Genomic DNA, 17,325 nt, shown 5'->3' on the forward strand with positions numbered 1-17,325 from the left:
AAGCAAAAAGTGGAAGATTGGCAACAGATGTTAGCTCAGGGTGAATCTTCCTCAGCAAAAAAAAAAAAAAGAAAAAAGAAAAAGAAAGAAAGAAACTAGGGAAAAAGACATATGACCCAAGTCAGGCTAATCAAAAGTTATTTCTGAGTTTCTAACTAGAGCTCATGGAGAGCATCTTTTTTCCTCTTTGCTCATGTGGCTTGAAGCACACAAGACCAAAACTTACAAAACCAAGACCATATTTTAAGCCTTAAAGAGCAGAAGAATTTCCATGGCTTGAAGTATGAACATACATTTGCTTGTTATCAGACAGCAATTGTACCCTATTATTTGTTTTCCCTTCTACATTACTAAAGAAATCTCAATATTAGCTGACGAGATAATCATAGAGAATAAATTACATTTTTCAACCTCCCTGGCAGGTAGGCATAAAAATGTAATTTAAATTCTGGTCAATGATATTGTATCTGTTACATTTGCTGCTAAGTTAGTGGCTTAAAATGACAAAACCCATTTACTTAGTTTAGGATGCTATGATTTGGCTTGGCGGTGGTCTGGGCTGGCTTGGCTGACCTCATTTGGGATCTTTCACTCATCTATGCTTAGCTAGCTGGTCAGCTGGAAGTTGGATGATCTAGAAGCCTCACTGATATATCCAGTTGTTGTCAAGCAGGCTGTTAAGTGGGGTGATAGGAGCAACTACTAGCCGGACAACTCAGGTCTCTTCCACACGTCACGTAAACCTCCAGTGGATAGCTTGAGTCTGTTTACAAGGTGGTCTCAGGGTTTGAACCCCAGGAAGAGAAAACAAACTCCAAAGTGGCAAGCATTTCAAGTCTCTGCTTGCATCAGATTTGCTGACATTCTATTGGCCAAAGAAAACCAAAGGTCAATCTAGATCTAGTGTAGAAGTATTCTACTAAAGAGTGTGGAAACAGACACGTTTTGTATCTGACTTTTTGGAAGCATGTTTTTAAAGGGAAGAGGCACACCTTTTGGTGGACAGGAATTGGTCCTAAAGTATGAGTAGATTTATGGTCCCTTCCTTAAAATGAAGAGTATCAACAGTTGAGTTGTACAAAAGTAAATTTGTGTTTTCAGGTGAATTTTGAGAAACTGATGAAAATGAGCTCATTAAAACCATACAGCCTTTTATCACTTACTTTTTAATCACATTTTAAGGTATAGCTAATATAGAGAAGTTATAATCTATATGTGTTATACAAAGTTTTAGGTTAATGAAATGGGAGTAACATTATATTATTTGCTGCAGAGTTTCTCATATTGAAAGATTTAGTTTTATCGACATAATAAACCTTGATAAGACAGAGGTGTTGAAAAAATCAAGGCAATAATGGATGCTTTTGAGATGTTCTGTGTAAAAGGTGAGAGTCAGGTGTAAAGAGGAAAAATAGACAGGCATTAGAGAGGAGTGAGGAGTAGGGAGAGAGAAGGCACAGATATGGTGACTAATTGGAGTGCAGAAGCCTATGAAAATCCCCAGTTGTAGGGAAAGTAAAAAGATATAAAAATTTACAAAGTAAAGCTCTCGTTCTTCTTCCACCCAAAATCTATGGTAAAGTTTAGTTCATATTTATTTTTAATAAGAGCTTCTCTTCTTGAAATTGAGGCATTGGCTAAATTTCACCTCTAGGCAGATACAAGGCAGAGCTCTCAGGTGGCAAGAAGATTCCAAAATGGAAGAAGCAGAAATTTAGGGTCAGGGTGACCATGGAAATATCAATAGAATTCTCATCAACTTAGGAGCACTTTTGTCCTTCAATAGGAATGAAGTTAGGGTTATAGGCAGTCTTATCTACATTTCAAGAGTTAAGGAAGTTCTATGTAATATATGCATTACGTTTAAATAAGAATATAACGAAATGTATAGGAGATAAAGTTTTGCCAGAATACACTTTGATTTCTCTTTACTTTTTTCACTCTTTCCTGCTCTTGATCTTTGAAAGAGCGCTCTTCAGATGTGGAGAATTTATAAGGTTATTCTTTGACAGAAATATAACGTATGTCCAATCCCTGAAGGTACTTGCCATCTGTTTGGAGAACAAGACTAATGCATGTGAAGCAACAGCAAAAAATAAGGGCTTAATTATAGGGTGATGGACGTGAAGTGTTATAATTATGTAATCAGAGGCCTATTAGATTTCACAGATACATGTAACAGATACCCACCAATAAGTGCCATTTATTTTTGCAGACCAAACCAAATGCCTATCTTGAGTAAGGGTCTGGTTCCCATGGGTCTGGTTGAGAGTGGGGGTGGGGAATACAGCCAGATCCAAGGAGACAATTCATGGTCCTTGTGTATCTTTCTGGACCTACATGTGTCTTTGCTATTGAAGCTCCTTGTTTTCTACAACAACATCTGGTGCATGTATGAACTTTTATTTATCAAACTATTGGATGTTTTCATGTCAATTATTTTATCCTTAATGATTCCAATGAGTCCCTATTTCTCAGATAAGGAAAAACGGGAGAGTGGTAGGTAGATTTGTAAAAATTATTTGATTAAAAATCCCTTCTTTACCTCTTTGTAATTGCATCCCAACCTCATGTGAACTTTTGGAATATCTCTGAGATTTAAGGTGATTCAAGCCATAGGTTACTTCCCTCTGTGATGACCCTGTCCCCAAATGTGGAGGGCTGGATTCAGTCCAAGTGAAAGGAAATCAGGGGGGGAACTGCCAGGAACTTTATGATATTTGATGTCTGCATGCACATCTCCAGTGAACAGATAAGTTATTATTGAATTTCTCGTATTTGTTTCACATTTTATATGTATATGTTCTCTTACGAAAAGTTCTAGCTCTTAATCATCTTTCTATAACCAACGTGGTATTGTCTATGTATGTCATAGATGAGGATTACGGATTTTACATATTTTCGTTCTTAAACAGCAGCTTTAAGAGGAAAAATACTCCTTTTTTCAGCTGTTACTTTGCTTGACAATGCTCTAAAACACGTAACTTTCTTTTGCATTTTTTACCATAATATAAATCAGCTAATTATACTTAATGTAATTACATCCTGCTACAAATAAACAATAAGTATACTGAAATATTCCTAAAAGCAGAATAGTGTGAAAAAAAAACGTTAGCAGGATCAGTATCAGTGAGCGTAAATGGATGCTATTAACAAAGAACTTTATTTTAGACGTTGTTAAAACCTTAACGAGATGATAATATTATAGAAAGATTCTTCCTTAGTTTAAGCACCTGGCATGTATAAAACCAGTTTGGATTAACAGGACAGTAAATGAGAGGAACAAAAAGAGAGGTAGAGTTGTAAAGACTAACTTAACTGCTGGCTCTTTCTGTTTTCAGTCTCCACATGACTATATTTTGATTTCTTTCTCTGGTGCTTAATGCTTCATTCCACGTTTCCCTTAAGTCATATCCTACTGACTTCTCTGGGGTGTATTTTCTTTCAGTTCTATATATTCATCGCGCCGAAGCTTTCCATATTTTTGTGTCAGGGGGAAAAATACCTTATTACCTTCTTGTCTGTTTAACATTGAAAGTTTTTTTCTCCCTCCCTCCCTGTCTTGTACCTAATGAGCAAATTTATCTAAAAATAGATACGTTCATCATTCTACAAAATGTTGTATCTTCTCCAGATTGGAGGCCAGTGTAATTGTAAGAGACACGTGTCTGGCAGACAGTGCAATCAGTGCCAGAATGGATTTTACAATCTACAGGAGTGGGACCCTGATGGCTGCAGTTCCTGTAACTGTAATACCTCTGGGACAGTGGATGGAGATGTTACTTGTCACCCAAATTCAGGCCAGTGCAAGTGCAAAGCAAATGTTATTGGTATGTGTAATGCCAAAGTTTACAGTCACGTCTCTATTACCGTCTGGAATAAAATTCTCTATTTGATTTCTTAACTGAAGAGTAAAGCAGATTTCCTTGCTCAAGGCAGGCTGGGGAAAAAAAAAACAATTTGGATGAAATTAACTGTCTAAAAATGATTAAATTAATAATTCTATCAAACTACACCTTGAAGCTTAGTTTAATCAACCCTTTAGAAGTTTCTTTATTCTGTAGATGTGTTAGTTCACATAGGGCCGTACTAATAAGTCATAGAAAAATATAATTTGCTTACTGCCTAGATGTTTCTTTTAGAAAATTAGCACTTTTTCAAAATGTTTTACACTTAATGAGTTCTAAGCAAATCATTTCCATGCTAGTTTTCTTAATAGACCAAAATAAATGGATTTTTTTCAAAATATTCTGTGCTACAGGGTCCTTTGTGATAAATCTTTCCATTTTTTTCTATTATATTTCTTTGAACTGTTCCTATGAAATGCAAAACAAGTCAATATAATTCCACAGATCACGTCCATTGCTAGAGTTAGTTATAAAGGGCCACATAATTTTAATTTTGTAATTCACTGCCAAGCTGATTATAATAAACAGCTACCTTCGGTGTTATTTATCATTTTTTTATACAAGACGTGCTTTTTTGTTTGTTACTCCCACAGGTATTTTTCAGAAATTAGATTTGATTATAGCAATTTATTACATCCAACATTTTTGAGGGGAACCACAGCCACATAAGGACAAAATTTATCAAGTGCCCAAAATGCACTATGTACATAATGCACTTTGAAATTTTGATATATGAGAATATTATGAGACGAAAGTTTCCTGATGAAGTGAGTCTCGTGTTGTAACTGAACATGTCTTGGTTCATATAGGAAGTTTAAAAAAGACTTTCACCTTTTTATTGTCATCCAAGACACCAAGCCTTCCATGGTTTTTCTAACACTGACCTGAACCTTATAATAATAAAAACGTGCCTGGCAGTCACACACACACACACATGCACACAAATGCTTACATCCCTATACACATACATAGGAACATATCACTCGGAATAACATTTTCCTTTCTGTGATATAACGCTAAAGCTAATTCTTTATCTTTTATATATATAGATATAAATACATAGTTTTATACAATTTGGCTAGACAAGCATTCCATTTTAATTTAATAAAAAAGAATATGGCTGGGGCTGGCCCCTTGGCCGAGTGGTTAAGTTCGCGCGCTCTGCTGCAGGCGGCCCAGTGTTTCGTTGGTTCGAATCCTGGGCGTGGACATGGCACTGCTCATCAAGCCACGCTGAGGCAGCGTCCCACATGCCACAACTAGAAGCATCCACAACGAAGAACACACAACTATGTACCGGGGGGCTTTGGGGAGAAAAAGGAAAAAATAAAAATCTTAAAAAAAAAAATAAAAAAAAATAAAAAATAAAAAATGAAAAAGAATATGGCCATGCTTAATGGTATTACACAAGATTTATCTAGTTTAAAGAAAGATTGCATCAAAATCTTTAACATAACTTGCCCTTATGCATTTCAAGCATATAAAAACTAACTTTTCCGATGAAAAGAATAATTAACTTGTAAAGAGGAGCACATTTTTGTCTGAGTGTTATCTGTGTTGCTGAATGAATTCTAAGATCTGTAAATTCAACCTATATGGCATCCTTTGTTCTTTAATGTGAGATATATTTTAAACTCAAGATGTGAAAACAAAATTTAAAGGAAGGTCTTTAAAGACAATGAAATGGTTATGGCCCTATATCAATAAAATCTTTCCTGTGATGGTTCGAAGCCAGAGCTTAAGAAGGGAAAAAAACCAAACTTTACTATTTACTTGGAATTTCTTATGACCTCCCTGCCATTTACCTATATTATTGGTTGATCCAGATGGCTTTCTGCAGGAAAATATAAATATGTATTTTTGAGCATGACATCATCATTTTGATATTATTTCTAGAGTGATTTCTGCACAGGCAGTCTTTTTAATCAAAATGTAAACCTGATATGTATATATATTTCTTTTCCTAATGGGATTAGCAAGTAACGTTATTCAATTTTACCTTCTTAATGTGATTAAAAAAAACAACAACAGAAAATACAAGTGTGTCTTGTCTGTGCTTCACAAAGCAAACTGTTAGACTTAACAAAACTGTTAAATCTTACTAATGATTCTATCACCGGTAAAATACATTAGCACCAATAATTTTATTAAAGTAGGTCATTCATCTAGAATAAAAGGGGAGAAGAATGTGAATTAAATGCCAAGTGTGCTAACTCGCCTGCACTTGTTAACACCGACTGTGGTACCCTCTAGGCCTTTCTGAGTGTCGTTAGGAATAGATTACCTGTCACGAATATGTATGGCATATTCAAATAAGCACTGCGCATATTTTTAAAACTGATATGATATGAATCCATGTAGACCAATTTTAATAGTTCAAAATGAGTCATAATTCTTGTTAACAATACAGTTATTTTTAAAATTTGCAGCAATAGTGGTCCTTTTTTATTTTCCTTATTGAAATTAAATGATATGCCTTAGGTGGGCCATTCATCACTGTTAAAGAACTTGCCTTCCGTTGGAGTTCTTGAATTTTTATCCATATATATACATATATATTATGCATTTCCTTCCAGTTTAGGAAATGTTTTTCTACATATGAGTTCCTGAGTGTGTTTTTGACTCTTATTTTAGGACTAATTTTTTTTATTGCTATTATAGCTTGAAATAAATGTTTCAATTGATTCAACCCCACATAGTTATTTAAATTCATGGATATGTGAAGACCATCTAAAGGGAGTATTTTGCATCTCAACCTTTACTATTCAAAAACATGTTTATTCTTTTGCCTTGTAGACTCTTTTGGAAACTAACCTAAGTTGTCAGAGGTTTAAGTTTAGGTGAAAAACCATTTTTCTCTGTTTGTGAAATGTCTATATGTCTCTTTTAAATAGAAGTAATATAAAGAGCAGAATTTACTTAGTGTTTAAAGAAGTATGTTCTGAATCACACAATATGACAAGCAATGTGATTGCTTTATGAGCCAAGGAGAGCATAATTTATATTAATTGAAAATGATAAAATATAGGAGCATATAAAAGCATTCAAATAAAAAATGCTCTGGATAAGTTTTATTTATAGTAATTATGTAAATGTATGATATCCAGAAGCAAGCGTATATACTATTATCACAAAAATAGTTATCAGCTTACCATTGTATTATAAACATTTTTAGGGGATTCTGATTTCAAGGAAAATAATGTGGGAATATGTGATTCTTCTGTATGCCTTTGAAAATGTATTTTGCTCTCTACTTTTAAGTGACTGTGCTTTCTTAATATAAAGTAAGGAAAAAGAACAGTTTTAATATAGTTAAATAGCTTTAAAATAATAGTTTTAATATTTGCTAAAGAGGAAAAGAACTCTTGTACATGTAACAGAAGCAATATTTGCATTAAACATTTTTATTTGCATTAAGTAATAAATAAAATTTTGTACAGCACATTACAAAAATAAAGTTGGGTGTGAGTGCCAAATTAAGCATTGCCATTGTATTTTGAGTATATGATCAGCCCTCTATGGCATTGCTTGTAAGAAAACACAACATTTTGTGTTTGCATTAAATGTTGGCAGTAGCATTGTTTGTATGTCAGCTATCTTGAAAGCTTGAATGGGATCATTTTCTCATCCTCACCTTTTAAAACACATTTTATCTTTAGGCCTTCGATGTGATCATTGCAATTTTGGATTTAAATTTCTCCGAAGTTTTAATGATGACGGATGTGAGCCCTGCCAGTGTAACGTCCACGGCTCAGTGAACAAACTCTGCAATCCTCTTTCCGGGCAGTGTGAGTGCAAAAAAGAAGCCAAAGGACTTCAGTGTGACACCTGCAGAGAACACTTTTATGGGCTGGACATCTCCAGTTGTAAGGCCTGTGACTGCGATGCAGCTGGATCTGTCCCTGGGAGTGTCTGTGATGCTGCGACAGGGCAGTGCGTCTGTAAACCCAATGTTGGAGGGAGACAGTGCAATGAATGTTTGGACAGATACTTCTACCTGCGGCAAAATAATTCTTTCCTGTGTCTGCCTTGTAACTGTGATAGCCGTGGAACAGTAAATGGCTCTCTGCTGTGTGACAAATCAACAGGACAATGTCCTTGCAAATTAGGAGTAACAGGTCTTCATTGTAATCAGTGTGAGCCTCACAGGTACAATTTGACCATTGGCAATTTCCAAGGCTGCCAGATGTGTGAGTGTGACTCCTTGGGGACATTGCCTGGGACCATTTGTGACCCAATCAGTGGCCAGTGCCTATGTTTGCCTAATCGTCAAGGAAGAAGGTGTAATCAGTGTCAACCAGGTAAGAAAGAAATGTATGACATTTTCAGGGCACAATGACTTTCCTTTCATTATTCCTTATCTGGTGATTCCTCTTTGTTTCTGGGTTGGGATTTCTAAAAAGTCTATTTCCAACATCATTGCTGTATTTGTACCATTATCCAATACAGATATAACTATTCAATTTGTTCAAGGTTATGTGGCATATTTGTGTTGCTGTATTTGGGATGACCCTTTAGATGAATGCCAGCCAATCAGACGCTTAATAATTGAGACTTACTTATATTTAATTTCTCAGCTTGAAGTAAATCCCCTTTTAACAACTAAAAAGAAAATCTGAACTAAGAAAAGCGAGAATAAATTTTATTTTCCAGAGAAATGAAAACTTGAGTTGATTATCTATACAATGCCAAATATTCAGATGATTAACCGATTTTCTGAATAAAGCTGACCAAGTGTTTTGAGTGAATGGGCTATAGATTCTGGCATCATATAGAAACATCTAGAATTATTTTTAAGCGCCACCAAATTAATAAAATAGGCTACTGTTTAGTCTTACTGTGCCCATCTTTCCATCTGTTTCCCTACTGGAAGAAAGATGGACCCTATCTATGGCTTTCTCCTTGCCTTTATATGATTTTAACTAAAACAATACAGTTTCTTTATAATAAATTTGTCATGATGTCATGATAAGTGTAAATATTTATCAGTTGTTTAACAGCTGTATTAATTGTTGTCCTGCCTGCCACAATCAGCTCTAAGGTATATGAGCCTGTGCAAATGAGTATGATACAAATGAGTGATTTGCCTGTGTAGGACTAAAGTCCTGTTTTACCTGATAAGGAATCTAGCTGAGGAAAGTTGAGCCATACCCTTCCTTTGACATTGGTCAATGTGACAAGTAAATCCAAAGAGACAGGAAGGAATTGATGAATAGTTAATTCTTTTTGAGATATAAGTATCCAAAAAAAATTGAACCAGCTCAAACGTAAATGGAGGCTATATTATCACTGGGTGCCCCACAAAACCTGATATGGGAGCTCCCATTGATATGTATTCATTCATTCGTTCATTCCCATTCATATTCTCTCTCTCTGCAGAAGAGCACACTCAGCTCGTCTCTCCCTGTCTGCATGGTTATATGGCCACCCCATGCCCCCCCGAGTCTGCTTACAGTCCTAGTTCCAGCTATACAGAGAGACTTTGTAGCGGCCTCAGTTATAATTCCAAGAGGGAAATTCTAATTGATTCAGTTTTGTTCTGGTGGCTACCTCTGAGCCAATTCACCATGGCCGGGAGTGTCAAGGTTGCATAAAATAAGCATGGCTTCTGAGCACCACACCTTCAGGTAGGAGCAAGGTGGTGAGCATCTGAGAAAAGAGGAAGATTACTGAGAGCTGGGCAGTTGGCCCACATGCCAGCTACAGCACACTGTGCTTCTTCAGCTTCAGGGTCACCCTTCCAAATTTGCCATCAATTGTCTTTCTTTTTGATATCCTAAGATACTTCTCTTTTACTATTTATGAATGTCTCTAATTTTGATAAGGGACTTAGTCTCCTGCACAAATAACCATGATTTATATATTCTTCTTTCTAAATAAGGTAGCTACAGCTAACAGATCAAATGTTATATCTTTTAGAGCAATTATCTATTGTTATAGTTTATTGATGTTTCATTCTGAGCTAGGATACAGCTATGCAACAGAGCTGGAGATCAGCTAACTGAAATCAAAACAGGAGGATCAAGGATTCGGGTTCTCCAGTGGATTGATATATTAAGTGGGGAAAAAAAGAAACTGATAGATTTCTTGGATAAATTTCTATTGGAGAGTTTTGATTCCTAGAAATACCTAAGAGATCCCTAGAAAACTAGCAGAGGCAAATTTTTCAAGGAAGGAAATATAATCAAAACATATTATAAGGCAGATATGTGAAATAGATTTATATAGTCATAACAAAATAATCTCTGAACATTGACTTAATCAAATACAGAAATTACTGAGGAGGGGCATAACGAGCTAATTACTCACCGTCTACAGTAAGAAGGCAATAGTTTAAATTTTAAAAGTTGAGGGGGAACAATATATGTTTGTTATTCAGAAACACAGAAATAAAAGTCTAAAGGAGTTGAAGGTGGTCATTCCGAGCAGGGAGATTCCTGGGAGGAGGATGGAGCTGTGGACCCCTATTTTACTGTGAACTTTTAAATTCTATTTGATTTCAAATTCTATCTGCACATAAGTTTTGGTAAAAATACAAATTAAATTTAAAAATACTGGAAAATCATAATCTTTTTCTTCCCCCATCATTGTCTCTTCTATCTCCTTCTGGTCCCTTTCTTTTTGGGATTTACCTGATACAGCGTTGTTTTTTAAGAGGATAATTTCTTGGTGGCCGTTTGCCTAAGCACAGATGTCACAAAACTACTCGCCAAAGGTTTATGGCAAATTGTCCTCTCTTTTAAGGAGGATATAGAATGGGGATCATCCCTATTAATGAAAATAATCATATTTAAAATATTCTTGTATTTTCTTTACTTGTACAGTTGTCTTATTTCCCTTGTTAGAATTTCAATATCTTGAGAGCAAGGACTATCTTATTCAACTTGTATAGCTACAAGACTAATATAATTCCTTGTACATTGCATGCACTCAGTGAGTGGTTTCTTTAATTGGAGACACTGAGAAATAATCAGGAGTTTTAACAAGGGGCATCTGTATTAGTTAGGGTTCTCCAGAGAAAAAGAACTAATAGGTGGTGTGTGTCTGTGTATATATGTTTTTTTCCACTAGATACATCAGTCCTTTGGAAGATCTGAACCCCCGATCCTCCTGTTCTGATCTGAGCCAGTCAATCTCCAGTTCTGTTACACAGCTATATTCTAGATCTGACTTTCGTAGCTGTACTGAGGATTTCCTTCATGTCTCCTGTGTTGGATCTCATTTCCCAAATTCTGCGTTGTTTTTTCTTGGTTTATTTGTATATTTGGTAGAGCAAATGCTCCAGTAGCTTCTGAAAAAGACTACAAGGGGGGAAGTAAATTTTTTCTTTTAGAATTTTGAGTGTCTGAAATTATCTTTAATCCATACTCATAGCTGTTTGAAATTTTACCACAATATAGAATCATTTTCACTAAAAATATTTATGTCACCATTATCTTCTAGCAGTACCATTTAGGTTCTTGTTTTTTTTTCTTTATCACATTCCAGAAGCTTCACCATTCTATATCCCTCATTTCAGAAAATTTCATGATGATATGCTTTTGGTAAACTAATTTTTCTCAGCACTTGGTGAGCCCTTTTGTCTATAGATTAGTGTTCTTATATTCTGCGAAAATCTAAAAAACACCTTCATAGCAACATCTAGACTAGTGTCTGACCAAACAACTGGATACCAAGCCTAGCCAAGCTGACACATTAAATTAACCATCACAGGCAGCCTTTCATATAATCCCAATTTTCAGTGTGGCCCGTCATCCCCGCCCCTGTTGAGTCCAAGCCTTCTCTGGTTTAACTTCTAAAGTGAAAACTTGTTGCGTTCTCCCAAAATGTGAGAGGGACAACCTTCTGTTTGGGGAAGGAATAAACTATGCCTCACATCTGACTTTGGAAACCTCTGGGGCTTTCACATCCAACCCTTTCTTCCCAGAGTCATGCAACCTGAAGCAATGAGCTTGTTGTTGGCCCCTTCACTGCACGTGCTTCACTTCTACTTGTAGGCATCTGTCATTGGCTGCCACTTCCTCTCCTGTTGTTTTTTATTTTATTTTATTTTTGGGGGTTTCAGAAGGGAAAAATTGTTCAATCAACCCATGCTCAACCGAAAATGTTACCCTAGTATTTTCTGCGTTGTAATCTTTTCAGACCAAATCTTTGCAGCCATCCTTGATTCCTTTCTTTTTCCCACAATCCTGTCTCTTCTACCAATATCAATCTTGTTGATATATATATGAAATGTGACCACTTCTCACCACCCTCACTTATCCATCTTGGTCCAAGACATTTCCATCTTTCTCCTGGATTATTGGAATAGCCTCCTAAACTTCCTGTCCCTCCTCTTTATCCTTCTCCAATCACTTCTCAACGTGCAGCAAAAGTGATGCTGTTCAAACTTTGGTCAGATCATATCCCTCCACCCTCTATTGGCTTTCCAGCGTTGTAAGTATAAAACAAAGTTGATGGACATAAATGGCCCACATGATCTGTGACACCCATGATCTCTCTGACCTCATTTCCGTGAGTCTTCAGATCATTTCCTATGTTCTTCTCCAGCCTCTACAAGTCTCATTGCTTTTCTTCAGATTGCCCAATGCTCTATCCCAGGCTCATAGAGCACACCTCCATGGTGGGTGCTCCATATATATTTTCTGAGTTAGTGAATAATTATATTTAAGAGATACCTCAATGACATTCTCCTCTTCTTAGGTATGGGCATAGCGCAAGTCTGCGAGTGCTCCTTTAACCACACATAGGGAAGACATGGTGTTTTACTGTGTAAGAAAGAAAGGAAAATACTGGCCTAAGTACTTAATATATTTTTTTGACAAAACAAGATATTCTGCACACATGTGTATAGCATATGAAAAGGTCAAAGTGTGCTTCTGGACTTTTTTTTGTTGTTCTGGATTCTTCTAGCCTCAGATACTAGTTTGAATTTTGTTTTCTGGTTTTATTGTCTCTTACAATGAAATTTACATTGAAAGAAGAAACATCCTGAAGTCTCTTTATCAGAAACAGATGTTTCACAGTAGCCAGCTCTGCAGTGTGCACATTAAAATGCACTGCTGCAATCTGAAGCTTTCATTCGATTTCTTTAAACACATCTGAGAGACCTGGATCCTATATGACAGGGGGGAACCATGCCAATGTGCGTGAGCAGTGGGGCATAGAGGGAGAAGTCGGAGGTGGGAGGGGTGAACTCGCCAGCCTAAAGACTTCTGCCTGCGTTTTTCATCTGTGATTGTAAATATTACTGGCCCATACTAGACTACTGCACATAGATTCTTGTCCCACTTTCTTAAAAAACATTATTAAAGAAGGTGCATATAATGAAACCCCATGTATTATTAACCTAACCTTACTATGAATGTACAAGGAATAGGCTTAATTCAACTAAAATTTATAGGCAATTTGTTAAAGCAGCAGTGCACATTAGAATGTACATTAGAGCCACATTGGTTTTAATATGCCATTCAATAACTTGAACAGAGGTTAAAAATGCTGCTTAACCTCCATTAAGTATTTTAAAAATGCTTTAATTTAAAATTATTTGGAGTGTGTGTACATATATGAATGTACACATCCCCACGCTAATAAATATAGCACTAAATATGTTTTCCCAGGGCGTTTTTTCAGTGCTGGATGACCTCGTAACATTCAGCAGCAGGCACTTAATCAGAGGCCAGGCCGAGAAAGGCATGGAAGGATGTCAAGGCATCCTGAGCCAGTGACCCACCCTTGTCCTTGAGAACGAGAGGCAGAGAGGGTTATTGAGGACTCTGCCACTTTGAAATAAAATAAAGGCTAATTTATAATGAAAACAGCTTCATAGGACATGTTTTGCACTAATAGGACAATTCCTCATGCTTCCCTCTGGTATTTACTTTTGGTTGTGTTTTATAGTTCACACAGACTATTAGAAAGTAAAACAAAGTATCGTGTTTCTTTAAGAAGCGTATCATATTTGTTAAGTAATGAGCTCATAAACCAGAACTGCATGCAAGACCCCGCCAAAGGAATTGGAATGAGATGGCTGAGAGTACATTAAAAATCAGTACATCAAAGTTGAGATCCGAATATGCCGCATGTCCTAGTGTTTGGGGATACAGCTTTCCAGGTTAACATGTTTTGCACAGAGAGACCTGAGTCTCAGAATAAGCTTTTTGATAAGCCACCAGGAAAGAATCTTGTCATAGGCGATATGAACCAGAATCTTATACACATCTGGAAAGAAAGGGACCTTGACAAGTCATTATTTAAACTTTAATTTAGGAAAATCCCACTTTAACAGAAAACTGCTTAATAAAAATTGCAATGATGATAATAGATAATATTTACTGAGTGTCTACTATTTGCCAGACCTTGGAATAGAGTTTTATCTGAAAAGTCCCATTTAATATACACAGTATTTTTATGATGGAAGGACCAGTATGATTCTTCTTTTATAGTAGGGGAAATGGATTCTAATTAATGGAAGAGCCTTTAAAAATCCAGATCCATCTGACCCCAGAATCTGTGCTCTGAAAAGTGAAACTTTTTTCTGAATAACGCAATATTTGTCATAAACATTCACTCAATAAATATTTGAGGATGGGTTAAAATAGATACTCTTACAAGTGTTTGTCATCTTCCCCCACCCTCAAAATCATCCTCAACCCATGATTCTGGCTTCTGCTGCAGGTCCTGGGATGGCTTGTCTGTTGATCAGAATCCAAGTAATAGCTAAAAAATGAAAATTCACAGAGTCCTAGGTGGCCATAGTGATCAAATAGTAGGCTGAACGGAAGGGTCTTGAAATGGGACTATCTCCATGGCCTAAGTTGGAAAAAATTTTGAGATGGTTGCAATGGCGTAGGAGAAAGACTTTAGAGCACATTTGACAAATATCAAGACTGAGAAAAATGGGAACAAAGAATAGAAAAGCTTTTCTGTGGATTATGAATATACATATATATCTATGCATTATAATCTCCAAGATGTAATCAGGGCTGGCATTATTTATATCCATTGTTGTTATTAGATTTGAATTTTAGGGAATATGTTTATGGAGACCTTTCATGGATAGTCACATAAACAGGAAAACTGGTTTTTTTATAAACCAGGAAAGTCCAATAGAATGTATCCCCAAATATGAGCATGTTATTATATCCTTTGTTCTAAGAACAGGAGACACAGTTTTGGGGTGATATTTTCTTTCTGAAGCTCTGTTCTATCTGTTGATATGGCAAGGATTACATTTTAAATTTACTCTGCCTGATTCATATACTATTCATATACATTTCTCCCTATCCTCCCTGATAGGCCAGGTCACTTTGACTGATCACTCTCATGATGCACAGATTTATATTGACCGGTTTCCTTTTCAGCATTAAAGAGATCATCTCATATTTTAAGGGGTAACAGATACCCATTCATCCATCTACCCATCCATCCATTTAGCCATCTATCCGTTTCACTCATATATCCATTTTTTCATAAGCATCAAATGAATAAATTACTATGTACCAGGGACTGTGCTGGTATAAGATATACAATCATAAATATATTAAAGCATTATGGTTTAGTAGGGGAAACTGACCCATGTGTAGATATAAAACATCAGTGTGATAAGTGCAATATTAGAAATGTATAATACACAGAAGTATTAAAGGGAAGGAAATGATTAATTCTTGAAGGATGAGCAATAGGGAGGACTTAGTTGAGAAAGCGATGCCTGAGCTGAGTTTTAAAAGTAAATAGCAGTTGGTAAGGTAGTCAAGGAGCGTATAGCATTCCAGAAAGAAGGAATAGAGCAGAGAATTTAAAGCATATCTAAACTATTGAAAAGAGTTTAATTTTTTTTTTACTGGGAAAGATTCACTGTGAACCAACATCTATTTCCAATCTTCCTCTCTCTTATTTTTTTCCTCCCCAAAGCCCCAGTATGTAGTTGTATATTTTAGTTGTAAGTCATTCTAGTTCTTCTGTGTGAGCTGCTGCCACAGCATGGCTACTGACAGACCAGTGGTGTGGTTGCACACCCAGGGGACTGAACTCGGGCTGCCAAAGCAGAGTGCGCTGAACTTTAACCACTAGACCATCAGGGCTGGCTCTAAAATTTTTTCTGAGTTAGAGAAATTATACTCTGGGATGAATAATATTAGTATTCATTTATGCATTTATTGACATTTGGTCAACACTGTGAATAATAATTTTAGCATTATTTTTATATGAGACCACCAAATGGAGGAAAATAATTATTGTCTTACTTTGAAAATTAGCATCATCTACTGCACTTCATTCTGAAAATATTGATTTGTAAAGCCATTGCTAAAATAGTTTCTTGTTGCCTGGTATACTGAGACACAAATTCCTCCCTAAACTCTCCTCTTAAAAGGATGTCCATTCTCTGGCTTAAGGTGAGAGTCTTTTCTTCCAAATGGATTGTAATTAGTGCTTAGCCTCAGCTCTGCCCTCCTTTTCTGAATAAGGCCTAGAGGTTAAACTTGTTTTCTTCCTCCCATTTCAAGACCTTGGCAAAGCCTAGCTGTTCATGGTCCTCAGGAGGGACATTGCTAGGAAATGGGCTGTTCTTTTATGCCCAGGACAGGTACTGTGCTGTGCAAATGGCCACTACAGGAGATCATACCAGCTGCCTTGCTAATAACTTTGAACTCTAAGCATTCTGTAAGCCTTCTCTTGGATAAAGCAAGACTATTATGATACGGGTGACTTTTTGCCTTAGCTGTGGAACACATTACTTTCCACATGGGGTTAGCTGAAATAAAACTGAGGAAGACAATAAACTTTAGTGGGTTGATTTGTGCTATATATGTGTGACCTCTCAGCTCTATCTAATGTACGGTAATAGCAGGGTCGTAAGGACTAAGCTTCAGCATGGGATACAAAATCATTCATGGATAGAAATCTCAAAAAGATCAGTTCAAATGATGCAGCCACAAAGATGTGGAATATGAAGTGGAGCTGTTGGAGGGAGCTCAGACATGTATTCAGTTAAAGAAAAGAATTCAAGTCCGTTATCATTAAATTGCACACTGGAGTTGAAATTTAAGTAGGAAGGAAGGGAAAACGTTGTTTTTCTATAGTTGGAAGTCATAAAAGGAGAGGTAGTCGCTAGAATTAGGCACATTCAAGCAAGGCAAGAAGTAATGACTGAGCAGGAAGGTACCTGAGTCATCCTAATTAGAACGGTTTAAAAATAGGACAACTAAAATACTGGTAGGATTAACCTTTATAATCATGCTCCTGAGAGGAGAGGAATTAACCCCAAGACAAATTCCAATGTAGTCTTTTCCTTGAAGCCCTACCTCAAGGTAGCAGCTTCGCTCAGTGTTTTAACACCGTTTTTCTTCTTCTCTGCTTATATTTCTGCTTTTTCTATGGTATTCTTTATTCTCCCAGACTTGGACAACCCAATCTT

At 36.4% G+C, this 17,325-nt stretch overlaps 1 protein-coding gene across 1 annotated transcript in view; it reads left to right on the top strand.

Moving 5' to 3' along the window:
• USH2A (usherin) overlaps positions 1 to 17,325 on the top strand; it is a 746,622-nt gene that overhangs the window by 146,754 nt on the left and 582,543 nt on the right. The window contains exons 12-13 of the mRNA XM_070602521.1: positions 3,635 to 3,830; positions 7,568 to 8,209. Coding sequence (XP_070458622.1) covers positions 3,635 to 3,830; positions 7,568 to 8,209 — 838 coding nt within the window. The remainder of the gene's footprint in view (positions 1 to 3,634; positions 3,831 to 7,567; positions 8,210 to 17,325) is intronic.

The sequence above is a fragment of the Equus przewalskii genome, chromosome 31, assembly GCF_037783145.1.
Source record: "Equus przewalskii isolate Varuska chromosome 31, EquPr2, whole genome shotgun sequence".
Classification (NCBI taxonomy): domain Eukaryota; kingdom Metazoa; phylum Chordata; class Mammalia; order Perissodactyla; family Equidae; genus Equus; species Equus przewalskii.